Here is a 14,154-nt window from a genome sequence, read left to right as displayed (position 1 = left end):
GGTGGGGTTTTTTTTTTTTTTTTTGCAGGATTCCAACCTAGTGTCGATCACCAGAACCAGACGTTCTGTCTTCCAAGCTTTCGGACTCGTGCTGGAGCCCATCCTACAGGGAGGTTCCCTGAGGATGCGCTCCGAAAGACAAAACCTCCCGTCTCGGTGACCAACACTAGATTGGATCCTGGGACGCATAGATTCGCCATCCTTCGTGAAATCTATTTTTTGTTTTAAATGCAGCTTCCCAACAGGAAGTCCAGCCTTCCAGCTAGAGGGGCGGAAAACATGTTATAGGCCAGGAGCAGTGGTGGGATTCAAATCATTTAACAACCGGTTTTCTGCTCTCATGGCCAGCTGGGTGGGCGTGGCCAACTCCACGCACGTTGAGGGGCGCTTCGCCTCACCTGGACTCGTCATAAGTGTGAAATAAAGAATCATAAGTCACTTTTTTTCAGGGCCATTATGGTCCTGAATAGTCACTAAATGAACTGTTGAAAGGCAAAGATTACCTGGACAAAAATACAAATAGCTTCTTTGCTTGCAAAAAGCTGCCCTAAATATGAATCCTTAGATTAGAAATGGGGGAATACACAATGATAGCCAGAGCCAGCATGGAAAACTGATTTCTGTCTGAATACCTTCCTGTAAAATGGGTGTGGGGGGGAACCAAAGGCTGTTGGAAGGAGATTTCTCCCAACAACTGGTTCTCCGAACTGCTCAGAAAGTTAACAAACGGTTCTCCCAAATTGGTGCGAACTGGCTGTATTCCTCCACTGGCCAGAGGTCTCCAACCTTGGCAACTTTAAGCCTGGAGGACTTCAACTCCCAGAATTCCCCAGCCAGTGGTTGGAGACCCCTGTTATAGGCCATTCCCAATGAGTGGGACAAACATAGCAGAACAGGGCCTCAAACTGGCCCGTTCCTCATGCTAAGACTCTTGTCTGGAATGCCCCCAGTTGGGTTTTGAGTTCATTTCTTTCCTGAAGATGCTTTCGTTGCTAAGGGTGCCGTAAATAAGCAAAATAACTTTTCTCAAGCTCCACCTTGTAAAATAGAGGGAGGGGGTTTAACTCTTGCGCAGGACACCTCTTCTGACAGAAGGAGTGTCTCATCAGAGCCTTGTGCGGCTAGAAAATCACCATGTAATCACCGTCTTCAAATGGGTACCTGCTTCAGAAGTAAATGGCCATGCAACTTCACAGAAGGGGGTAACTGTGTGTGTGTGTGTGTGTGTGTGTGTGTGTGTGTGTCCCAAAGATATCCAGCCTTAACCCACCTGCTTCTTTTCCAAATATTCTCGCCTGGGCAATTATATACTCCAACTGAATTTCGAAGGTTATCCTGAGCTGTAAATTTGATCAACTGGGACTTGAGATATGAATCGTAACTTCTTGAGGTGCCAAAACTCATTCAATCTTAATCCACCGAGATCATAATATAGAGCAGGAGCGTCAAACTCAAGGCCCAAGGGCCGGATTCAGCCCGCGGGGTACTTAGATCTGACCCCTGGGGCCGTCCTGGAAACAGCAAAGGACTGGCCCACAGTGGGGAAATCAATGGGGAAGCCAGTTCCACTTAACAACCAGGTGACTAACTAATCAACGGCAATGATTCCCTTAACCACCGAAGCCAGGAAGGTCGTAAAATGGGACAAAACTCACTTCACAAGTGACTCGCTTAACAACAGAAATGTTGGTCTCCATTGTGGTTGTCAGTTGAGGACTACCTGTAATCTTTAAGGTGCTCGGATGCGTTAATATTTTCCTATCATAGGCCATCTAATTAAAAGAAGGGAGCTGCAGGACCAGGGAGAAATAAAGAGCAGAAATGCACAAGAATGATTCTTTTTGGATAGAAAGAAGTGCTAATGTGTTTCCCAATAAAGTCCTTAGTGATTCAAAACTAAATGTCTGATGCTTTTTTCTCGCTGGGTTGAGCTTATCATCTCATGCAAGCACCCAAACCTAGAAACCAAACCAATATTTTTAAGTCCAGGCTGGAAACATCTGGAAAATGACAGTGGGCTAAGAAAATATCTCCCACCCACTCCAAATACCTGGCTATTCACAGCTGTGCCTCTTGCCAATATTTTCTTCCCCAGTTAATCATACTAAAAGAGCCTTAGTCTTTACAGTGATGGAAGGCTTTTTAAAAAATAAATCAGTCATTTAAAAAAAAGGTTCAGCAAATAACATTGAAAATACACACTTCAAAAGCAGGAAGAGAGTTGAGAAAAAAATATTGTTCGGTTTTTGTTTTTGCTTTCTGAACAAGTCATGTTCTTTATGGATAACCACACTGAACACATGATAAGGAGACATATTATCATTTCATGTATATATATATATATATATATGTATTATAAATAAGCAGCTACTGTATATAGAATATATACCACAATCTTTGATTTGAGAACCCTGTTGATGAAGACTTCAGTTTTCTTAAGTTACATTGTGAAATCATAATAATAAAAAATACAGTACCAGAATTATCCCTGCTCCAAATCCACTGAAGGGAACTAAAAATTGATCGTTACCAACGGAAAGAGAAGCAGGGCAAACTCTGAATTGGAAACTGACAAACAGAACGTTCTCGACTGGATTTTAAAACCTCGAGGTGGATATTTATTTGGCACACAAAAATAAAAAGTCAATATTGAAACAGATATTTGGAAACAAAACATCCAGTCCAAATTTCATCGAGTTATCCCATAACTTAAAGGTGAGAGTTACATCATTTAAAAACAAGGCAGCGCAATGGAGCACAGACAATTGCAAAACCCTCTAACTTTGATGTTTGGCCTGGTGAAGACCGACAAGAAGGCAGAAAATTTTCTTGGAATAAAAATCTGTTTTAGAGGAGAAACAATAAAAGAAACAGCTACCTAACGACGGCCATAAAGTAAGACATGGTTATTTAAAATAGGCAGCTCTGAATGCCGAGTCATTTCTAATTTTGTTCAACGGATGTTTCACCCGATATAAAGAGAGAGAAGGAAGGGGAAAAACAAAAATAAAAGTAGTGATAGGAAAAGAAGGAAAGTTTAGAAATGGAAGAGCACATCCCTACCCCAATAAAATTCCATAAAAACCGGTGCAGGCTCACAAACTTCCTGAAGAAGTACCCACCTCTCACACCCTCACATTACGCATGAAACACAACTCTCTCTGATCGTCTCCGCAGAATACACTTCAAAGTCAGAGGACACACACACCCCACTTATATTTACAAGATTAGCCATCCCTCCCTCATCTCAGACAAGCATCAACCTCTGATTTTTGGATTCCCCTGTGAAAAACATTCAGGAACGACTAGCACACATCTGCGAGGGGAAGGTAAAGGTTCCCCTCGCAGATGTGTGCTAGTCGTTCCTGACTCTAGGGGGCGGTGCTCATCTCTGTTTCAAAGCCGAAGAGCCAGCGCTGTCCAAAGACATCTCCGTGGTTATGTGGCTGGCAGGACTCAATGCCAAAGGAGCACGGAACGCTGTTCCCTTCCCGCCAAAGGTGGTCCCTGTTTTTCTACTTGCATTTTTTACGTGCTTTCGAACTGCTAGGTTGGCAGAAGCTGGGACAAGTCACGGGAGCTCACTCCGTTATGCGGCGCTAGGGATTCGAACTGTCGCTCTTTCTGATCGACAAACTCAGCGTCTTAGCCCCTGAACCACCACGTCCCTTACTAAGAAAATACTTAGCAATAAATCTAAGAACTAACTTTTACAAAACTGGAAAAGCCCAGGCGCTTCCACTGAAGAAAGAAAGAAAGCCAAGCAGGCAGGCACTCAATGAAGGCGAATACAATTCGAAGTCCATACAAGAGAAGGATTCTCAAAGCAAAAGGAAGAGTCTCGGGTGTGAATTTTCCATTATTATTTTTTGTTGTTCTTCTTGCTGTTGTTTTGTTTCCCCACATAGTCCCTCCCCTCCCTGAAGTCACAAAAGCGAGGAGGAAGGTCTTAATCCGAGGACCAGCCATCCCCTCGCCTCTTCCCCCTCCGCCAACTCTTCCCTCGGCCCCGCGACGGGCAGACGGTGCTCTTACAACAACCAAAATCCCTTAAGGCGGACGGAGTAGTTCTCAGACGTAGTTCTTCTTGTCGTACTCTCCTCCTGCCCCGTTGGAGACCGGGGCGGCGGAGCGCCTGGGAGCCGAATACTTGACCGGGAAGCTGGCGCTGTCGTCCTTCCAAGCCGACGCTCCGCAGATGAGCGAGCCCCCCAGCAGGAGCAGCGTGGCGGCCGCCCAGCCCAGGTACAGCGCGGCGCCCATCTCCCGCTTCTTGGAGGGCTCCACGTTGGGATCGTAGAAGTTGCTGATGATGGTGTTGGCGAACCAGGACGGGGGCACCAGCACCAGTAAACCGCAGACGAGGAAGAGGGCGCCTCCGATGCCCGCGATCCAGTCCTTGATCTTGGCCCCGCGCAGGCAGGTGGTGCACTGGGCTCCCGTGACCGTCACCAGCAAGGCCACCAGCCCCAGCACCGCCCCGATGACCATCAGAGTCCGGCCGGCTTGGATCTGCGGGCTCAGCGCCAGGATGGAGTCGAAGACCTTGCACTGCATCTGCCCGGTGCTTTGCACCACGCAGGCCATCCAGAGGCCTTCCCAGGTGGTCTGCGCCACCACCAGGTGACCCTCGATGAAAGCCGAGACTTGCCACATGGGCAGGGCGGCCACTAGGATGGAGCCCGCCCAGCCCAGCACGGACAAGGTCAAGCCCAGCAGCTGGACCCCGGTAGAAGCCATCCAGGTCCAAGAAACGCCTTTCGCTGCCTGCGTGCGTGAGTCTGTGTCCGGGTGTGCCTTGCTCTCTCGGCTGGCTTTCTCGCCGTCGATCTCCACTTTAAAGCGGCGCCCTGCGATCTTCCCTTTCTCCTGCTACCCGTCGGGAAATCTCCGCTTGTCCGCTTCAAACTTTCTCTCTTGGCTGATGCGCAAAGGATGCCCGTCTCGACTTTATATAGGCGCGATGCGCTGCTCGGCTGGGAGAGCTCTTGCCCTCCCCGTCGAGGGGAAGGCGAGAGAGAGACGCCCCCTCCCCTCTCTCTCTCTCTCTCTCTCTCTCTCTCTCTCTCTCTCTCTCTCTCTCTCTCTCTCTCTCTTCACTGGCCAATAGAAAAAAGGAACGGCTTCCCCGCAGCCAATGAGGAAGCTCGGAGACAGGAAAAAAGTAGCATTACAGTCTCCAAAAAAGGTGGGGGGGATATCAGAGGATAAGGTGGGTGAGTCAGGATGAGGGCGCTGGCGGGGTGGGGGGACAGGAGAAAGTGTATTTGGGACGGGGGTGGGCAGCCGCGCGGGTCTGACACATCACTGGCCCTTCTTCCCCTTTGTAAGGCCGGGAGGCGATGGAGAGGGGAGCGCGGGTACTTCCCAGGTTTGCAAAATGTACCGCACGGGAACTCAACGGCTTCGTGTGCGACGTGGGTCAGGCAGGGCAATGGGGAGACGGGGCAGGATCCGCGTCTTGCAAAATACCGTCTTTTTCTGCCCCTGATGCCCCTTGTGAGAGAGAGAGACCGACGGGGTGGGGGACGACAGAGGGACAGACAGAAAGAGATGGAGAAAGAGAAAGAAGGAGACTGAGAAAGAAAGAGAGAGAGGATACACACAGAGAAAGGGAGAAGGAGAGAGACAGAGAGACACAGATGGGGGGAGGCAAGAAAGAGAAACGGAGAAAGAGAGACACAGAGCAAGAGAGGGGAGAGAAAGAGAGAAAGAGAGACAGAGGGGGGAAAGAAAGAGAGACAGAGGGAGGAGAAAGAGAGAGATGGAGAAAGAGAGAGAGAGACGGAGAAAGAAAGAGAGAGGGATATACACACAGAGAGGGAGAAGACACAGAGAGAAGGGGGAGAAAGAGAGTCAGAGAGAAAGAGAGAGAGATGGAGTAAGAGAAAGGGAGAAGGAGAAAGAGAGAGAGAGGGAAGGAGGGAGAAAGAGAGAGAGGAGAAAGAGAGGGAGAGATAGAGAAAGAGAGAGGCAGAAAGAGACAGAAAGCAAGAGTGTGTGTCAAAATCAGTTGATTTCATTTTTATTTTTGCAATATTATATTCCGGCGGTGGATTTTTAAGTGGTAATTTTTACTACCAAAAGAAAAAAAATCTGTAGCCAACCAGTTGGTTGGCATGTTTGATTTAAATTTCTGGAGCACTCTGATAGCTTTGCTTTGCGCTCCCTGCGTACCCAATACACATTTATTTCTCTAAGGTTGCTTCCGTGTGCGTAAGCATCACCCTCAAAGGGTTGCTAATATTTCTCCGGCATGACCCACAGTTTGAGGTGGTTTGTTTTATCCTTGGAAAAAAGGGACTTATGACCCTTTTTCACACTTAACAACCATTGCATCGTCCCCGTGGTCACGTGATCAAAATTCAGACGCTGGGCAACTGACTCATATTTATGACGGTTGCCATGGTGTCTCCGGGGGGGGGGGTTCATATGATCCCCTTTTACGACCTTCTGACAAGCAAAGTCAATGGAGAAGCCAGATTCATTTAACAACCATGTTACTGACATAACAATTGCAGCGATTCACTTACAACTGTGGCAAGGAAGGTTGTAAAAGAAGGCAGTATTCACTTAACTGTCTCTCTGAGCAACGGGAATTCGGGGCTCAATCGTGGTCGTAATTCTACTTGTATTTCAAATGATTTGTTTTGCGTGTGTGTTTGGAAAGCACTCACCGTCAAAGATGTTCCTTTCTATTCCCTTTTTTTCCAAGTAGGCTTTTGAGGGACGCTTGGTCATCAATCTCCTTTCTGGGAATTATTATTATTATTATATACTTTATTCATTAAACATCGCACAGTCAGCCAGATGTTCAATCTAGGTTTGGCATTTTTGTCTACCTATCGAGTCCTTTACCAAGGACCTGGGAGAGGCAAATCTGGATGTTTGATTGTGTTACAGATATTGTTGCAGGATGGAAGCAGTTCCAATGTCAAGCCGCCTTCTGCAATTATTATTTATACTTTATTCATTAAACAGGAAACTTAGCCAACTGAACATTCAAAAACGCATGGCAAATACCAGTCACTGGTGCTAATGGTTGATACGGTTTGCTGCCAGTGTCCTATTGATCAACCAAGCACCTTCTTAAAATATAAGATGTTCCGAGCAGCGCAGTTTTTTGCAGTTCCGCTGGTGTTATTGCAGGAAGCTGCAATTTGTGGATGTATCTTGTGAAATTCTTGGACATGGTGCCCAGTGCCCCGATGACAAATGGATATCACTGTTACATGCTTCATCCATAGCTGTGTAGTTTCGATGGCCAGGTCGCGATATTTCATGATTTTTTTTCTAGTTCTTTTTCTTCGACTGTCAATAAATTGTACGTTTTGGTTTTCAACAACTGTGATATCTGGCATGTTATGTTCCAAATGACGATCCGTCTGTTGTTGTTGTTGTTATTGTTACCATGTTTTCCCGAAAATAAGACAGGGTCTTATAAGCGCTTGGTCTTATTTTTGGGGAGGTCTTATTATTTTTGAGGTGCAGGAGGAGGCAAGCGTGGTCACCTCATGGCTGCTGCTGTGTTGGAATATTTTAGGGGAGGGCTCATTTTAACGCATGCACTCAAAAGCCCGATTGGGCTTATTATCCGGAGAGGTCTTATTTTCAGGGAAACAGAGTATTATTATTATTATAATTATTAAAAATGATTTATGAGGTTTACAAATCAGCCGGCTCCAAGATTCTAGAAGTTTTGGATTCATCTGATTTCAACCTTCCCAGAGTGCAAACTTGTGGAATTAAAGTACAAAAAGGCAGATTTCAGATTAATCCAATTAACGCTAGGGAAAAACTGCTTAACATTGAAAGAAGCTGGACAGTGGAAAGGGGGAGATGCGTTTCTTAAGCTGGAGGTTTTTAAGATGTATGTGTGTGTGTGTGTGTGTGTGTGTGTTGTATTTGTGCTGATAAATAAATAAAGGGAGACTAGTATAGATCTATTTCGAGCTATTTAGCTCTCATCAGCTAGCCATACCCTTACTGGGATTCGAACCTGGGCTGTATTATATCTTAGGCAGGAGTCTTAGCCACTAAGCCACAGGCTCGTCTCCTTATCAGTTGAGCCAGGGAAATAGGTATGTATTTGTGACCTGCCTGCATGGTCTTCTGTGATAAGCCGAAGGACAGAAAGAGGGAGTAGTGACCTTCCTCCCATATTTAAGCATACCAGGGGTTGTAACACAAATGATAGATAGATAGATAGATAGATAGATAGATAGATAGATAGATAGATAGATAGAGATAGAGATAGACAGACAGACAGACAGACAGACAGACAGACAGACGTACATACATACATACATACATACATACATACATACATACATACATACATACATCTGCCTAATGCCCCAACACTGGAAGTCTTTAAGCAGATGTTGGATAGCTATTTGTCTGAAACGGTATAGGGTTTCTTGCCTAGGCAGGGGGTTGGACTAGAAGACCTCCAAGGTCCCTTCCAACTCTACTATTGTATTATTATTGTGATAGATGATAGATAGATAGATAGATAGAGAGAGAGAGAGAGAGAGAGAGAGAGAGAGAGATGATAGATAGATGATAGATGATAGATAGATAGATAGATAGATAGATAGATAGATAGATATAGATAAGGGAGGGTTCATTTGGAGTTTTTTGGGAGTAGCAGGAAAGATTTGACAGCTTCAGTGAAAGTTTTGACTCTTTCAACTTTATGATTTAAGAATTCTGGGCCATTATTTATTGACTCATTTGATGTTTACATCATCTGCCATGCCTCTTTAGAGTTCAGCCCAGTTTTGAAATATCTAGTGTTTATCTGTTGATGCCACCCTCCCTGCATTGCCTGCTATCTTAGTCTTTTAGCTGTTTATAATAAAACACACGCACGCACCCAAAACCAGAAGTGCAAGACACAGCAATCAAACAGCAGAGAATATTTGTAGCTCCGGCTTGAATTGTGGCGTCCTTGATAACTGGTTTTCTTGTAATGAAATGTCTGCCAGAAAACAACCAAGCTCAGAGAGCACCAACGGACTCCACACAACAATGCAAAACAATTAAAATCAACAATTAAACACTTCTTTTCAAGAGTTGTGTTTTGCAAGTGGCCCCAAAACATTAGAATTGAGATGGCAAGACTGAAATGAAAAAAAGAAAAAACCCACAGACCTTCAAAGTGAGTCAGATTTCTTCATGTTTCAGATATGGTAGAATAAATAAAGACATTTATTACGACGAACTTATTTATGTTGTTGTATTTTTGTCCAAAAGACATCAAGTACAATGTTGGTGTACTTTTGCAGCCCTTCCCTTCAACCATATCTCACTTGCCAACTATAGATCTCAACTCAAAATAAAAAGTAAAGGGAAAAGTCCCCCGCGCACATATGTGCTAGTCGTTCCCGACTCTAGGGGGCAGTGCTCATCTCTGTTTCAAAGCCAAAGAGCCAGCGCTGTCCAAAGACATCTCCGTGGTCCTTAGTCATGACTAAACGCAAAAGGCGTATGGAAACGCTGTTACCTTCCCATCAAAGGTGGTCCCTATTTCTTCTACTTGGTTTTTCACATGATTTCGAACTGCTAGGTTGGCAGAAGCTGGGACAAGTAATGGGAGCTCACTCCATTAGGCAGCTCTAGGGATTCGAACCGCCAAACTGCTGACCTTTCTGATCGGCAAGCTCAGCGTCTTAGGCACCCCATCCCTCTCAACCCAACTCAAAATAGAGAGATATCCACTCAAAATAGCGAGCTTAGAAGGATTTTTGGGGAGTGTGTGGACTGATGGTTGGGAATATTGGATTCTCTCGGGAATATTAAAAGATGGGGAAATGCGTTGTGGTGATATTTGTCCATTTTTATTTATTTTTTTGCGGGGGAAGAATTATACTGATGGCAACGCCAAAAGCAACCTCCCCCTCCTCCCCCTGGTTAGCTTGTTCACAAAGGGATGTAGTAAATATTTATGATCCAGCAACGGGCCATGTTGTTATCTTGAGTTTGCAAGGGAGCAGCTATTCCATGGAACAGGCAACAACATTGTTTTGAGAACACCTAATTCCTCTTGGCAAGGAAAGATTGGGGAATCAGAGGGAGGCTGGTCGTGCATTTGAAAAGTCTTGCTTTTTTTTCTGTTTGTTAGGATAAAGCATTAGATCTCTCTCTCTCTCTCTCTCTCTCTCTCTCTCTCTCTCTCTCTCTCTCTCTCTCTCTCTCTCTCTCTCTCTCTCTCTCTCTTGAGATATATTGGTTTGTTTCAGGACAGCTCCTCTCTCAATAAAACTAAGTTTCGTGCATCTAAGCTGCTTTAAGCCCGCTCGAGGCTCAGGAAAGGGACTTTTGCTTACGAATAATGTGATTGCTGGTACAAATACATTCCAGTGAGTCTGTCAGTTATTGTCCTCAAATAGATTAAAAAAAAAAAACCAACATCTTTGAATTAAAGAATGGTCTTAAAGTGTCCCTCGTTACTTGCTCCCAAACGGTTATTTCTATGGTATTTTCATAATCCCATGAGCCTCTGTGGAGATTCTCGGTCATCCAGGTCATAGTTGTCTCAAAGGTGCTTTTTTCAAAAGGCAACTGGACTTTTTTTCCTCCCCTGAAGAAGAAAAAGATGTTTCGCTTCTCATCCAAGAAGCTTCATCAGTTCTGGCAGGTTGTGACCTGCCAGCAGAGCTGGCAGCAGATTCGGACAGTCAGGAGGTTGGGGAGGAAGATGGGCCAGTCCTGGAGTCTGATGAGGGCTCTGCGTCGGAGGCAGAGAGGGGGCCAGGGCCGTCTTGACAGTTTTCAGCTACCTTCAGAGTCAGACATCAGTGAGGCAGAAGAACAGCTGGAGCCTGTTCCCAGTGTGTGCATGCGCAGAGTTGCCAGACGAAGGGAACAGCTAAGGAACAGGGGTCAACTTGGGAGTAAAGTCACAGGTGGACGTTGAATGGCCCCTTCCAGAGGACATAAAATAGGAGCGAAAGGGGAGTGGAGTTTGCAGGAGACCATTAGTTCGCTTCATTGGTTCGTGACTCTCTGAGGCTCCTTGCCAAGCTTTGCAGAGATCAGCCTGGCAGCTCTCCAAGCCAGAGAAGGTCTGTGACCGTTAATCCTCCCTGGAAAGACTTGAGAACTGATGAAGCTTCTTGGATGAAGGGTGAAACGTCTTCTTCTTCCTCAAGGAAAAAAAAATGGTCCAGTTGCCTTTTGAAAAAGCATTTTACGACAGTTGCAAAGGGGTGTCAGGTGATCCCCTTTTGCGACCTTCTGACGAGCAAAGTCAAGGGGGAAGTCAGATTCACTTAACAACCATGTCACTAGGTTAACAACAGCAGTGATTCACCTAACAATGGTGGCAAGAAAGGTCGTAAAACGCGGGCAAAATTCACTAAGCAACTGTCTTGCTTAGGAACGGAAACGTTGGGCTCAGTTGCAGTCGTAAATCGAGGACTACCTCTACTGCAAGAAGGCAGTGGCAAACCACTTCAGTACAGTTGCCAAGAAAACTACATGGATGCACAGGGAGTCCTCGCCTTACGACCGCAATTGAGACCCAACATTCCTGTCCTTTAAGTGAGACATTGGTTAAGTGGCCCTGTTTTATGACCTTTCTTGCCTCCGCTGTTAAATGAAGCCCTGCAGTTGATATGTTAGTCACCTGATTATTAAGTGAATTTGGCTTCCCTATTGATTTTGGTTATCGGAAGGTCGCAAAAAGGGATCGCATGGCCCTGGGACACTGCAACCGTCATAAATATGAGTCAGTTGCCAAGCATCTGAATTTTGATCACATGACTAAGGAGATGCTGCAATGGTCATAAGTGTGAAAAGCGATCATAAATCCCTTCCTTCAGTGCCGTTATAACTTTTAATGGTCACTTGTTGCCTATATGCAAAGGAAAGGAATATCTTTTAAATCGACACAATTTAATCCTGAATTTTAAAGATAAGCAGATCTACCTGGATGCATTTCGTTTTGCATCCAATACTTTTGCTTTGCATTAAAGAGTTTTGTAGCCAATATTTTTTGCTTTGTAGCCAATATCCTTTGTATCAAATGCTTCTGTTTGGGAATCAAACACTTTTCTTTTGCAATAAATGCTTTGATACAGTTTCCTTCAAAATCACACCAGCAGTTAAACGGGGCTGGTTTTTCAAGCCCATTCCAGCATCTGAATAGAATAGAATAGAATAGAATAGAATAGAATAGAATAGAATAGAATAGAATAGAATAGAATAGAATAGAATAGAATAGAATAGAATAACAGAGTTGGAAGGGATTTTGGAGGTCTTCTAGTCCAACACCCTGCCTAGGCAGGAAACCCTGTACCATTTCAGATAAATGGTTATCCAACATCATCTTTAAAACTTCCAGTGTTGGGGCATTCACAACTTCTGGAGCCAAGTTGTTCCAATGATTAATTGTTCTCACTATCAGGAAATTCATCCTCAGTTCTAAGTTGCTTCTCTCCTTGATTAGTTTCCACCCATTGCTTCTTGTCCTGCCCTCAGGTGCTTTGGAGAATATTGACTCCCTCTTCTTTGTGGCAACCCCCGAGATATTGGAAGACTGCTATCATGTCTCCCCTAGTCCTTCTTTTCATTAAACTAAACATACCCAGTTCCTGCAACCGTTCTTCAAATGTTTTAGCCTCCAGTCCCCTAATCCTCTTTGTTGCTCTTCTCTGCACTCTTTCCAGAGTCTCCACATCTTTTCTACATCAATGAGAGCAAAACTGAATGCAGTATTCCAAGTGTGGCCTTAGCAAGGCATTATAAAGTGGTATTAACCCTTCACGTGATCTTGATTCCATCCCTCTGTTGATGCAGCCTAGAACTGTGTTGGCTTTTTTGGCAGCTGCTGCACACGGCTGGCTCCTATTGAAATGGTTGTCCACTAGGACTCCAAGATCCCTCTCACAGTTACTACTACTGAGCAAGGTATCACCTATATTGTACCTGTGCATTTTGTTTTTCTTGCCTAAATGTAAAATCTTACTTTTTTCACCATTGAATTTCATTTTGTTAGATAGCGCCCAATGTTCAAGACTGTCATCTGAGCTTTGATCACACTATCAAAGTTTCAACGGTCATAAGTGTGGGAAATGGTCCCAAGTTCCTTTTCCCGCAGTGCTGTTGTAACTTTGAAACTGTCACTAACAGTTGTAAGCCAAGGACTACCTGTAGTTAGGAACTTAATTTTAAAAAGCACACACACACACACACACACACACACACAACCCAAGAGTTTATGAGTGAACCAGCTAGGATGACAACATGAGAGACGTGTCCCAGAAGGAATGATATAAGGAGCCAAACCTTCCGCATCATATCCTTCGATGTGCAATTTCGAAGCATGGACCTCCTGATTTCCCCTGCCAGGTCATGTAATGCGCTCAGCTGGTCATGCCTAAAAAGGAAGCGCTCCAGAAAGGGTGCCCGTTTCAACCACAAAAGCTTCGTCATTTGTGCACAGAGGGAAGTGACGCAGCGCACACCCATCGTGTATGTTCCGAGCAACCATAAACAACTGTGTAGAAAGAGGACCATAAGGATGATTTGGTCATCGGAAATTCTACCTCCAGGTTTTTCCTCGGTTGGAAACATCTGCAAATATGGGCATCTTCTCTTATTATTCCTCCTGTTCTGTATCCCATTGCAAACCACAGCCAGACCAAAAGGATAGCTAGAAGGATCTATTCGGATCGAAAATGCCAACTGGGTAGGGGAAAAGAAACCCCTAATGCCCAGACGTATAATGAGAAGTCGACTGCAAAAAGATTGCAAATATATAACATTGTTTTCAGATGTCCCTATGGCCAGCAGGATTTGAAGCTCCGATTAAGGGAAATGTTGCATTTATTTCTACTAATTAAAAAAAAAAAAGTATAAAGTCGTTTTGTAGAAAGACGTCTCAAATAACTCGGCCTCAAATATTAAATGTGAGCAAATGAGAAATTATTTAGTGTGGTTATTAAGCAGCAGGTCACAAGCAGCATAATATCTAGCATTGATCTTTAGGTCAGGAAGAACAAATGATGTTATACAATACAGGTAGTCCTAGAGTAGAGTAGAGTAGAGTAGAGTAGAACAGAACAGAACAGAACAGAATAGAAAGGGACCTTGGAGGTCTTCTAGTCCAGCTCAAGCAGGAGACCCCATACCATTTCAGACAAGTGG

At 44.7% G+C, this 14,154-nt stretch overlaps 1 protein-coding gene across 1 annotated transcript; it reads right to left on the bottom strand.

Moving 5' to 3' along the window:
• Positions 1–3,332: 3,332 nt before the first annotated feature.
• Positions 3,333–4,939, bottom strand: CLDN5 (claudin 5). The gene has a single exon (XM_081966795.1). It carries the CDS (start codon positions 4,738–4,740, stop codon positions 4,072–4,074), a length of 669 nt encoding a protein of 222 aa, XP_081822921.1. The 5' UTR covers positions 4,741–4,939; the 3' UTR covers positions 3,333–4,071.
• Between the last annotated feature and the right edge of the window lie 9,215 nt (positions 4,940–14,154).

Source organism: Natrix helvetica (assembly GCF_964273705.1).
Source record: "Natrix helvetica genome assembly, chromosome: 14".
Lineage (NCBI taxonomy): Eukaryota > Metazoa > Chordata > Lepidosauria > Squamata > Natricidae > Natrix > Natrix helvetica.
The sequence above is the reverse complement of the archived record's forward strand: the minus strand, read 5'-3'. Positions and strand labels throughout refer to the sequence as shown.

Excerpts from the sequence above, each read along its gene's own strand:
- CLDN5 (XM_081966795.1), bottom strand. The coding sequence starts at position 4,740 with ATGGCTTCTACCGGGGTCCAGCTGCTGGGCTTGACCTTGTCCGTGCTG.